Source organism: Thunnus thynnus, chromosome 18 (genome assembly GCF_963924715.1).
Source record: "Thunnus thynnus chromosome 18, fThuThy2.1, whole genome shotgun sequence".
Classification (NCBI taxonomy): domain Eukaryota; kingdom Metazoa; phylum Chordata; class Actinopteri; order Scombriformes; family Scombridae; genus Thunnus; species Thunnus thynnus.
The window spans coordinates 2,314,315-2,327,416 of record NC_089534.1 but is presented as its reverse complement, the minus strand read 5'-3'; the positions used below and the strand labels follow the sequence as shown (position 1 = coordinate 2,327,416).

The 13,102-nt window shown below is 39.1% G+C and overlaps 1 protein-coding gene across 2 annotated transcripts in view; it reads right to left on the bottom strand.

The window, feature by feature from the left end:
• ncoa1 (nuclear receptor coactivator 1) overlaps positions 1-13,102 on the bottom strand; it is a 61,468-nt gene that overhangs the window by 23,143 nt on the left and 25,223 nt on the right. For both annotated transcript variants that reach the window (XM_067573392.1, XM_067573393.1), the window contains exons 3-7: positions 7,417-7,522; positions 4,150-4,316; positions 2,703-2,809; positions 2,400-2,577; positions 659-838 (exon numbers count right to left, since the gene is read on the bottom strand). In XM_067573392.1, coding sequence (XP_067429493.1) covers positions 659-838; positions 2,400-2,577; positions 2,703-2,809; positions 4,150-4,316; positions 7,417-7,505 — 721 coding nt within the window. In that variant the 5' untranslated portion in view covers positions 7,506-7,522. The remainder of the gene's footprint in view (positions 1-658; positions 839-2,399; positions 2,578-2,702; positions 2,810-4,149; positions 4,317-7,416; positions 7,523-13,102) is intronic.

Sequence of the window (13,102 nt, the reverse complement as noted above, 5' to 3'; positions counted from 1 at the left end):
AACTACAGTATAAAACACTAAACTACAGTATAAAACACTAAAATGAACTACAGTATAAAACAATAAACTGAACTACAGTATAAAACAATAAACTGAACTACAGTATAAAACAGTAAACTGAACTACAGTATAAAACACTAAACTACAGTATAAAACACTAAACTGAACTACAGTATAAAACACTAAACTACAGTATAAAACACTAAACTACAGTATAAAACACTAAACTGAACTACAGTATAAAACACTAAACTACAGTATAAAACAGTAAACTGAACTACAGTATAAAACACTAAACTGAACTACAGTATAAAACACTAAACTACAGTATAAAACAGGAGGATCACACTAGCAGGATCACACTCAGCTTTGTATGTTCCACACTCTTATTTTGAAAATCAACACTTGCTTCATCAGTTTGGGGAATAACAGACATATAAAAGACACGCAACTGTCAAAGGAATGACTCTAGGGTCAAAGCTGCAGCAAGTTTGAGTAAACTTGATGTACAAAAAGAGACAGATGATATTATTATTATATGTTCAGCTTCCTCAATAATGACGACAGCTCTAAAAACTGCACAATCTATCGACTCCGTGTCAGAAACGGCTGCAGACTGGGTGCACTCTTTTGTTTGCGTGCATGTATTTGCATGTACCGTCTCCCTCCTCCTGCATGGCCCGTGGCTGGGACACGGTGAAACACTGCATGATCTCGTACTGCTGCCGAGCCTCCATGTTTTCTGAATCCACCTCGTCCGGCGGCCTCTTCAGCATGCGACAGTTAAACGAGTGGCTGTTCCTTCGGCCGGGTTCCTGTGGCCACGGCACACCGTTCACTGCAACGAGATGAAGTACTACTAATGAGAAAAATAAATACAGTATATATCCCTGGAGGCATTCATCAGTATTTAAGCCATAAACACTGATGTTTCTTTGTTTTCTCTTTATTTAATAGAATAAACGTGTCTTCGTTGGCCTTTTTTACCAACATTTCCCATCTTGCAGATCCTTTTTCTGAAAATTAAACAAATTTTCTGCCAAATCTCTTCTCTTCTCAAAGCTAAAACAAGATGCCAGTTCTTTCATTTAGAGTAATAACTCTTGGTTCAAACTTCAAAATTGCAGATGTTACACTGATGTGACAGCATATTTATAAAAATCACACGTTTTTTATTTTCTTCTTTTGCCAATTTGTTTTTTATTTTCGTTAAATGATATTTCATTATTATGTTTTTTAGTTTAGTATAGATCTGTTATCTGCTGTTGTGTGCTGAAAAAAAAAGCAGAATTACTAAAATTATTAATGAAAATTAATGTTCAAAAGCTGGCGGTCGAACCTTAATGAGATCTGAGCAGCTGAAAGCAACAGTTTTTGAGAAATATGTTTGTTTTCTTGACAATATTTCCCAAAAATGTTCAACTTTTGCTTTAACATATGACATTTTGACCAAAGATGAGAGTGATGAGAGCGGTGTACACGTACTCATAATCATTTATGATTAAACTAAAACTAACTAAAATGTTTTTTCTTGTTCCAAATGTTTAATCTTTGACAGTTAAACTCACATGCCATCCATTTTAAGATAAACAATATAACTAAAAATCACAACAGGAGGTGCTGAAGGACGCTGCTCGGAGAAGAATCTGTAGTCAAGTTCACCGAGACGTCAAAAATGACATTTGTTTTCAGTTTCTCTGTTTTCAAGGAGGAAGGAGAGCTGTAGTTGCTGGTGTAGAATTAAAACAGATTACAAGTTCAACAGAAAAAATACAACTGTTCAACCTTGTCGACTTCAACACTCTTATCTTTTGTCCTTATATGACCCCCTTCAGCCCCCCCCCTTACATTTTCATTATAATCTCCTCTCCGAGGTTGTAGCTAAAATGAAAATAACATTATCAGGGTGAAGAAAGGCATTGTTTCATTGTTTCACTCTTCCCTCCCTCCTCGCTCACCCACACATACGTCGTCTTTCTGCCTCTACTTTGACTTTACTGTTTCTTTCCTCTCCGAGCACCATTTCGCAGCTTTGTAGAGCACTTAAAGCTGTGTTAATTTAAAATTTCCATGGTTCATCCTCCTACTTTTCTCCATTGCTCTTCAAATTTGCCTCAGCTACAGTATTTTCCATCAATAAACCAAGTTAATTATCAGTATTAAGGACTATATGCTGATTCTGCTGCCAAAACCCATCTCTCAAGTCTTATTGCCTCCTTAATGGGTTTCTTTGGCCTGGAAACTGTCAAATTCAAAGATACTGAAAATCTAATTACCAAATATCTCTATCAAAAATAATGGCTATTGGCATCTTAAAGCTGGGATATAAAGTGTCAGACAGCAGATTGCGCTCACTTTTCTCAGTTACAACCCACAGTCCCTCACTCCAGCTCACTCACCCAGGCTTCTGGGCAGCAGATTGCGTACAAATTCATTGTGGTCTCCCACATGAAGGATGCTGTAGACGCTCGAGGTCATCAGCTCCTCCTGGGCGTAGCCAAGGTAACTCGTCACGTTCTCAGAAACGAAGACGATGCGGCCCTCCCGGTTGACGACGAAGAAAAACCCATCGAGGGCCTGAACGAGCAGAAGAAGAAAGCAAGAATAGATGGAGGAATAAAAGATAATGAGTTTGTGTGTGTGTGTTATTTAAAAATCACCACAGTGGTAATGGGTAGGATATGTGTGTGTGTATTGTTCACCTCTAGCAGCATGGGCCCCAGTGCCTCTTTCTCCACCAGCCCCTGGCTACTGGAGGAGATGTCGCTCTTCTGCACCTCGTCATCTGGAGACAGAAGAGCTGCTTTCTCTGCCAGGAGGAAACAAACACAGTCAGAAATCTGGAAACACTGGGTTTGAAACGTCCTGTGAAATAAACGTTAGCTGTGTGTGAAAAAGGGCAGCCCTGTCAGTCATTTGATTGGTGGTACTGTGACGACGCAGCAGATGTGTCGACGTTGGGAGCATCGCAGGGTTGAAACCAAGCGGCAACCTCCGGGGCTGTAAAATGAAGCCAAAAACTGCAGTTCCTTGAATGACCACTTGAGGCTCCAAAAGCGAGTCAATCCCCATAGACCCCCATGTTAAAATGCCCAACTTTACAGCAGAAATAAACATGTTTACTTATTTCCCCTCTCATGACAACTGTACGGGGGGTTCAGTTTGATTAAGCCGTAAAGTTATGCATAATGAAGGACATGGCTGCTTTGAGTGACAGGTCCGCCAGCCGCTAGGTGGCTTGTTTCAGCTTTTCGGCCCGCCTCTTTGCCCATTTTTGATTGGCTGGGAGTTAGGCAGCGTCACGAACTGCCAAGATGGCGACGGCCGGAGCTTCAAAACTGCTCTTCAGAAACCAACGGGTGGCGTCATGGTAACTACGTCCATATTTTTATACAGTCTATGGTTGAAACGCAACACGACGTCATCCAGTGAGGTGTAATGCGTCGGGCCAATCACATACGTGTAAGTGCACATTCCTGGTGGATTGATTTGTAAGGTGAATGCCGTATTTGACGGTTCCTCATGACAAAAGATAAAACAGTTGCCACTGTGATAATTTTACAGAGTTGTAAAATCCTGTTTGTAAGTATTACAAACCGCTGTGTTGTGTTTTAGATGATCTATAGGTCCAAATCCACTTCCTGGACTGTCTCACCAGGACCTCAAACACCACCGCAGCCCCTCGCATTGTTTTAATGGAGGGCTGTTTACAGTCTGAATGTGGCCTAAATCATTTGAAACCTCAACACCTGAACACCTGTAAGTAACCCTCACATCCCACACAATGTCCATGCTTCCTGCATTTTAACACCAAAAAAAGAGTCAACTGCTTTATCTGCTTTTGTTGTCAGTCATGTTCAAAACCTGCAGATAAAACCTGAATATGAGATCTGAGCAGCTCAAAGCAACAGTTTGACAAGTTTATTTGTTTTCTTGCTGATATTTCATAAAAATGTCCAACTATCCCTTTAACATATGAAGCTTCGATCAAAGATGTGAGCTTCTGTTTACTTCAGTGTAGCAAAACACTTTTAATTTGTAAAATGACTCAAAAACTCCAGTGTGCAATCATTACAGCGTGTGGTGTGTGTGTGTGTGTGTGTGTGTGTGTGTGTGTGTGTGTGTGTGTGTGTGTGTGTGTACCCTCACCCTGCTCACGCCGTTTGATCTGCTGGATTTGGTCCACGGTGCTCTTGAGGATGTGGCACTTGTCGGGCTTGACGCTGAGACTGGCAATGTCACCCATGTTGGACGACAACAGCTCAGCCAGCTCCTCGATGTAGCGGCACTCCAGCTCCCGTCTCCGCTTCTCCAGACTGCAGAAACCAGACACACACACGAGCGACCAGGACGTGAGATTCAACTCACTGGAGGAACCGAATGTGACGCCTGCGTTCGGTCAGCGTTTGAAACTAGAGACTATGTTCATTTTCAGTTAATCTGGTGTTTGTTTCATCAATTAAATGATTAATTGTTTGGTCTATAACTCATCATAACGTCCTGCAGCCCAGTAGCTTTTTCTGTTAGTCCAAAACTCTATTATAACATTCAACATGTAGTAATTTAAGCAGTAAATCATCATATCTGAGGAGCTGGAACCACCAGACTGATCGATCATCACAATTTCTGTTGATCAATAAATCATTACAGCTCACTACTAATTTATCACAAGAAATATATTGATAGGTAACAACATGGCTTCAAGTCCTATTAACTGTAACATGTTAGTAATGTAAACAACATTTTACATAATAAATAAATGAAAAAACATGACAAGAAACACTATAAAATCAAAACATTCAAATAAATAAAACTTGAAATTCAGAAAACAATAATCTCATTTGATGTATAAACAAATAAAAACAAACTGCATCGTTTCATATAACGTGTTTCGATCAGCCGACAGTGAAAATAGCAACTTTCAGCGCAGAATACGTTCTTATTACTGGATAATAAAGCTTCCAACTGTTGACAATGAGTGACAGGAACATGGAGGAAGAAACAGAGAATAATGGAAGGCTGGTGAGAGACAAGAGGATGTGCTCAGATAAGAATAAGCTTAATAATTCGCATCGTACAGGAGATCCCACCGAGAGAAACACGTGGGGGGGCTACGGCTACGGGGGGGGGGTAGCCATGAGGAAGACGTTGGTGTAGAAGGAGAAAGATGTGAAGGTGACAGGAGCACAAACAGTAGAATATATCTTTAATCTACTTCATGATGCTTCTGTTTTTACAGTTTTAATTCATCTTGAAATCTGCCTGGAGGCTTGTTGTTGCTGTTTAATGTCGACTCAAAGATGCAATTCAGTCAATCGAGGGATCAATTACTACAGAGATGACTTCATCAAAGTAAACAAAACATGCTGCTTTCTCAAACAGGTGGTTTGCAGTATCAATATCAGAGTTTGCAGAACTAATTGTGACTTGTAAATACTCTGTATGACATGTACATACTCTTATTAGTGCAGCAATAACTGTCTTTAGTTTGTTTTTGTAGCATGTAAACAATAAATAACAGTTAAAAAGCAAATTCAATCCACCTTTAAAAGGCCTAACTCTGGTCTTTTCTGTCTTTTTTTGCACAACCTTATTCTCCACTTCCAATAATATACTTCCAGACCGACGAGGAACAGCAAGGTATGTGGTAAACATGAAAAAAGAAACGTGTGTGTGTGTGTGTGAGAGACGACAACAGCAAAAGTAGGTCAGCGCATTGGCCAGCCAGAACACACAGGCGTGGTGACCGAGGGGAGGGAGGGAGGGGTGAGGAGGAGGAGGAGGAGGAAGAGGAGGAGGAGGAGGAGGAGGAGGAGGAGGACGCTGCTGCTGCTGCTGCTGCTGCTGCTGTGTGAATGCGCAGGTCAGTGGCTGCGTGTAGTTTCTGTAGAAATGCTAGCTGGGCTGTTACATCAGCTTACATCAGCTATTTGGCCTTGTAGACTCACACACACACACACACACACACACACACACACACACACACACACACAGAACACACTGACTACATTCATTCCATAACCACTTACACCTTACCCTGACATAAAGCTTTATCTAATCTTCAACCTTAAACCATGATCTCAACACTCTGATAGATGATTTTTCTTCCTCCTTCTCACTTCAGCCATCGTATAGATATACAAGAACGCATGCATGAAAGCATTCAAGAGGCCTCTCTCGGTGTGTCTGCGCTCTATGACTGACTGGTGTGTCTGTGTGAACCGCAGGTTGCCAACTACACATCTTCAGTGTTGTCAGTGCAGTCTTGTGCTTTAAAGAGCAGGTAAGTGGTTGTTTATGAGGAGCGACAGAAGTAAACAGAGCTAAAGTAGGGATGGGGGTGTATCAAGTTCCTATTTAGATAGAGCTTAAATAAAAATAAAGAGTTTCTACTGCATCAAAGGTGGAGAAAAGATGTTTTACATGATGATAAAACAGTAGAAAAACTCCAGAACTGTCTTACTGGGAGATGTGACACCTTTGCTTATAATATCCATAACTTTGTGCATTAAGGGCTGAGTGGAGACGCTGGTTTAATTGTTCATTAATGAGTTCTTCCTGTATTCATTTGTTGTTATATCAAAACTTAACTGGTTCAGTTTTGTGGTTTCTTGCTTCTGTGTTTTTTGGGACAGTTTTTTTTTTGTTTGTTTGTTTAAAACAGTCATGTTTGGTGTCGTAGTGGTTGTTTTTTTGCGTTCCCATTGCAAATCAAGCACAATGGTCTCATGTTTCCCTCGGGTAAAATGAGCACATATTTCTCAGTCTAGTCATCCATAAATTGTTTTTTCTCTCTCAACCTTTTTTTTTTTTTTTTTTTTTTTTTGTATCAACTAGTTTTGAACAAGACGTTTTTATCAACCGGAGCTCCTTCATCCTTCACAACAACAAGCTTTTCTAACTGCAGCTGAGTGACGACAGGTGACGTGATGGTGACGTGTCAGTGAAACATGGTCGTGGTTAAAGTTTGGTTTGTTCAGATTATGTTGTTATTCAGTCCAGAGTCCATCTATGAAGTATATGTATTGTCTAGTATTTCATTTCATTTACAGTGAGTTGAGAGCAGTGTGATGTCTGTTTGCTTTGTAAAGACAACACCTGGACAACTACAATAACAATATTTAAATAAATTGTTCTTATGATTGTTTCAAGGTCTTAATGCACATTTTTATTAACCTACGTTTTATTTAAGACACTTTTTCTGTCACACAAGAAGGCATAAAGCTCTTGTTTCAACAGCACAGCGTGACCATAATAAAGCATAATAAAGCATGTCAACAGATAATCCCGGCTTTCACAACTCACTGTCAGCCCAATCAAAGTATTGATCGCTATCAAAGCATCAAAGAGTTTCAGCCATACAGCATCTCATTGTCTTGTTGCTCTGCGGCGTTTGTCAGTGTTTGGAGTCTTTACCTTTGCCCTGATGTGTCGCATGGCGAGCCCTTCCTCTTGCGTGACTCTGGCGTGGCAGGGTCCAGGGGGCTTTCCCCTACTGCACTCATTTTCAGCTTCAACTGACCTGCGGAGGAAGAAGAAGAAACACATGGTTGAGAGAAACATCAGCAACAACAACAATGTTAGAGCAGTGACTAAATCCCACAGATCCTATTTATCTAATCTTAAGTGTGAAATAAACAAACACACTTACAAACTGTCGTCTACAAGCAACTATTTATTTGACCGCTGGCGAAATGTTGTTAACTTATCCTGGATTTCTGTTTATTTCAGGATAATTCCTGTTGTTTCACTCGCAAAGCAGTTCAACTGTTCCTTTTATCTACTGAAGTTTGGTGCAGAAAACTAAATAAAAGGAACATTAGAACTAATTTGAGTAAAGCAAACACTGTTTTTTGTGCTTTGAACTTTGACTTTAGTTGACAGTTATGTTCTTTACTTCTACTCTAAAATTATTTTAGCTGCATGTAATGAAACAGTAAGACAGCGTTTAGTCTGCAGACACAAACATCAGTAACATGAATCTCTTTACAGCGGTAAGAAACACAAACTGCACAGTTGACAGTATATGAACTTCAATCGTAGTTCAGGATGTTTTCAGCGCAGTGAAACTGATACGAATATACTACTAATAATTCTACTGGAGCAAAACCAGGCACACAAACATTAGCATGTGGTCAAAAACACAATAAACAAAGAAACATTATGTCAGACCAGCTTTTTGAAGTTCATATATGGCTTTTCAAAGTGTCCATCGAGACAAGTTCATCATGTGACAGAAGTTGTTGTAGTGAGCTGACAGACAGTTTATCTATATATCTATTAAATTAAATGTTCTATGTAACTTATATTGCAAAAAACCCAGCAAGGTACAGTCCCTGAAGTAATCAGAAACAATACTGAATTATAAGCAGCTTTAAAATGTGTACAAAGATATTTGGTTAACAGTATTTATTTACATCTGTCACAATAACATAAACACTAGATCAAACTGTCCCGTTACAACAGCTGCCGTCTGTTCTCTACCGTGATGTTTAACGCTGTAGTTTTCAGGTGATTGTGTTCAGGATTTTATTTGACTGAAAGTTCTCTCCAACATTTTTGTTTTGTATGTTTCTGGCATTCCTTTTAAGTCTCTCTCAATGGACTCATGTCTGTTCTTTATCTGCAAAGTCTACAGTCTGTGTGTGTGTGTGTGTGTCTCTCTCGCTGCATCAGGGTAACCATGGCAACAGGAAACCCTGCAACATTCGATGAAGCACACCGTGTATAAGAAGAGAGTTAACAGGGTTCCTGCACGATCCATTAAGCCAAATATATTAAAGTTAAAACATTTTTAATGCTCTCAGAAACGGTATGAAAAGCTTCTTTGGGTGTCACACTGTTTCTCACACTGACCTGTCGATGACCTAAAGGTCTGTGGGATGAATGTATGTGGGTGGGTGAGGGGTGGGGGGGACATGTGTCACTGGATGTATTGCTTACTGAAGCTGTGAATAAATAAAAAATATTGTTTAAAAAAAAAAAAAGAAATGTATGAAAAGACTGATAAAATAATCCAAATAAACACAAAGTTGCAAAATCCAACATAGTCCTGGATGAACTTCATGAATTTAAGTTATAAATGATCAGTAGTACAAGATAAATACTGCAATATTATAAAGGCTACTAAGGATATGAATTCCTGTCAGACAGTGTATATAATGTATATGTGTATTATCATTTCTGTCTGTTGAATATAAAGTTTCTAATATGAATGAACTAACGATACGATACTATCACCATAACGATATATCACAACAAAGGTGATTCTGCGATTCACGCTATATATATATATATATATATAAAAAAGAAATAATCTACGATGTGTAAACATATCTGTGATGAAGAAGAAGCAGGAAATAATCAGATAATGTACAATGTTTATTAACAGTCCATTAGTTTCACAGAAAAGAAATGCAGCTAAGTATAAATACAAGCACACTGCTGACTGCAGCCGCTCAGAGTCTGATAAGAAACAAACACAGAGGAGACGTTGTGCTAATAACACAAAGATTTATTCCTTCTGTGTCAGTAAACACAACACGCGACCCGCCGATGACTAACTGCTATATTCAGCTTAACTAGATATTCAGGGCTGACGAGTGATGACGGTCGGTTAAACATTAACATGATAAACAGACACATATACACACACACACTGGAGAGCCTCTCATAGAGCCGCTAGCTCAGCCACAACACAGAAACTTTTTACAAAAAGGGTCATGAATGAGCTTCTAGTGACGGTCAAAGCTTCAGCTGACTCTGACGACAACTGTCATCCAACTGACCATCACCCGCCTGTTCAGCACCTCCATAAAGAGGAGGAAATCAACTCTGAGCAGTCCTAAGCTTGAAAAAAACATATCCATAACATATTGCAAATGGAAATATTGCGATAAGTTGCAATATCAATGTTTTGTCCCACCTCTAGTTTCTAAAATAATTTAAGACATCAAGTTTGAAGACCTTTAATTTAGTCTTTTGGGAACTGTACACATCCTTGTTTGGAGGAAAAAAAAATGTAAACATGATGACAGATGGACACAAGTCTCTTAATCTGTGAAACCACATCCATGCTGTAAAGTATGGAAACACAAAAAACATTTTAAATCCACAACAAGCTACCAGCAACATCAAGCTGCCATCGTTACAGCGTCAGGTGCCGCTGCAAGGCCACGTTCCTTCCTTCCTGCCTTGTTAACATCGCACCTCAAATCACGCCGCTCCTTCTCAACCCTCCTTGTGTCGCTAACACAGAGCACTTAAAAAAACATCCATCTAACCGCAGCAAGAACTGAGAACAGTGCAGCTCGTTAGTGCGCAGTAAAAATGAGACTCAGGGTAGGAAATGAACATCTACCAGCTACTGACTGATACATGTTCAAATCATTATTTTGAGTCTGAAATCTATCAATGACGTTCATATTTTATAGTCTGCTGAGACTGAGCTCAGTACATGCATAGAAACAGCTGAAGTCCTATTAATTGACCGACACAACTGATTTATTAAAACATGCTCTCTATGGTTTATGTGTGTGAAGCTGCTGTGTTCAGCTGGGAGCTACGGTGAGTCTGCAAATAAAAGCAATAATTATTAAAATGTTGATTAAACCAATGTCTGCATGTAGCTGCAGTACAACAGTTAGAAAATGCAACAATACTTCAGTTAAACCTTGAATAGAAGCGGGTATTGATTGCCGATATGGCGTTCTGGAAATTACATTAGAAAGAGTGGAGGTCGTCTTTTATCTGCGGACCAGACAATTACGAGTTCACAGGATCCTTCTTGTATGGAGAGAGAACCGCTGTCACGCCGTCTCCTACACGCCGCTCTGCGTTAAGGCTTGTTTGTAGCCTTGATGTTGCTACACTAGTGATTGGATTCAAGTCTGTCTATTGTGAGTCTTCTAGTGTTAGTCAGCACTTTAAAGTGTTTGGTTTAACCTGCCACGGAGGGGATAAATTCATGAATCCGAAGCGTTTTCCCAACGTCTTCACTGCAGAAACAGACCGGAGTACCGGATCTCCTGTCTGGCAGCTACGAACCACTGCTGTCACACGTTACGAGGAGCTCAAAACAGACAGTGTGAAAACTGCTGAAGAAAATAATTTTGACCTCTTTCGACAGCCTGACAGGAGAGAGTGTGACTATGTGGATGATAGAAAAGCTACATAAATGTGGAATTTCCGTTCTGCTTTAATGGTATAAAGGTATTTCACTTTTACGAGAGAAAAGGCTCCGGGAACGAGGACTTTCTTCTCCTTGCGTTAATATTTTCTCAGGGCAACTTTCCTGACAGGACGAGTGTTTTACATCTTCAAAAAGTATTTTTTTTCTATAAAACAGGTGTTGGAAAAGGTGAAGGGTCATCTTAACCATCTTTCTTTTACCTTGCTGAGTGTAAACATGTTTATGTGAAGTGATAACAGTTATAAAATGACCTGCCCATCATATTAACCTTCTTTTATTGAAGTTATTTCTGTGTATTTCTGGTGATAAGTCAACATGACTGAAAGAGAGCAAAAGATACAGTAGTTATATCTGATGATGTAACAAGCAACTATACACATTATCTTATTTAGAGACTGGACATGCTCTAACAATCAATTACATGACTGGGAAATCTATTATTTCTCTACAGAGCATAGCGGCGAGGGGAAAGCTGGAGTGTGGGTGTGTGTGTGTGTGTGTGTGTGTGTGTGTGTGTGTGTGTGATTGATCAGCTCGTCAGCTGTGCACAACAAGCCGTCATCAACAACCATCATCATGGTATTTCTGGGCTTTCCTGTTTCCCCTCCTCTGTTGTGATTATGTTTCATGAACAACATGGAAAGTGCTGATGATTAAGGCTCCATCATTACCCTCCTCGTTAGCCAGCTCTGCAGCCGCAGACAAACAATGTAATAGTTACTTATAAACAGCAATATCAAAAACACACATGACTGGATGAACCTCATCAACTGTATTGAACTTATTGCACTTAAAAAGTTCATCATCTAGTCTGACACATGGATGCAAGTGGAGTCAGCAGGTTCCCTCTATATCTACTGCAGTAACGCCGTGTTATTGTATCGCTACAGTATCCAAGGTTGGAATATAAAATATGAAAAACCTCTAAATGTATAAACTTTATTAAGGGGAAGTGATTTATTCTTCTATTTAATGTGTTACAGAATGTTTTCTAGTAAAAATGTTGATTAAGATGTGTTGTGCTGCATCTACAGTGATGCAACACTTTTCTATGATTTTCAGAAAGTGTTTTTCTCCATTTTCGCAACTATTTCTATTTAAACCAACTGTTAACTATATTATTGACAATCATTACTCAATCAATCATCAAAACGTTCAGCTCTTTAAGGACATTTATGCTTGTATTCAACTTTTTTTTCCAACTTAAAATATTAAGCAAAAAAAAAATGAAACGTTCAAATCCTCTAAAACTTACTTTATTTTGAAATTCAACTACTTCCACATACTTTCAGCTAGAGACTTAATTCAAGCTTTAAACAAACAGGTCACAAAACAGTTCTTTATAGAGAAAAATGTTTTTGAAAGGTACTGCAGTAAAAGTACATAAGTATTATGAGCTTGATGTAGTTAAAGTATTGCAGTAAAAGTACATAAGTATTATGAGCTTGATGTAGTTAAAGTATTGCAGTAAAAGTACATAAGTATTATGAGCTTGATGTAGTTAAAGTATTGCAGTAAAAGTAGTGGTTTGGTCCCTCTGACTGATATATTATTATATATGACATCATTAGATTATTAATAGTGAAGCATCAGTGTTAGAGCAGCATGTTACTGTTGTAGCTGCTGGAGGTGGAGCTAGTTTACACTACTTTATATACATATATAGACCATAAATCATCATAAAACAGCTGTCAGCAGGTGTCGTGACTCTTTGCAAGAAGCAGAAGCAGGTTGTTTTCCTTTTTTTTTTGCACTGCAGCACAACTAAACTGTTTCATTAATAGTTAATTAATAGTCAATTAACAGCCATTGTGCCACCATGATCCCACAACTGAGGCACATACTGCTGCATCATGTCTTGTTTAGTATCTTGTGACTGCAAACTGTCTTGTCGAGCCTCTAAAGCAGCAG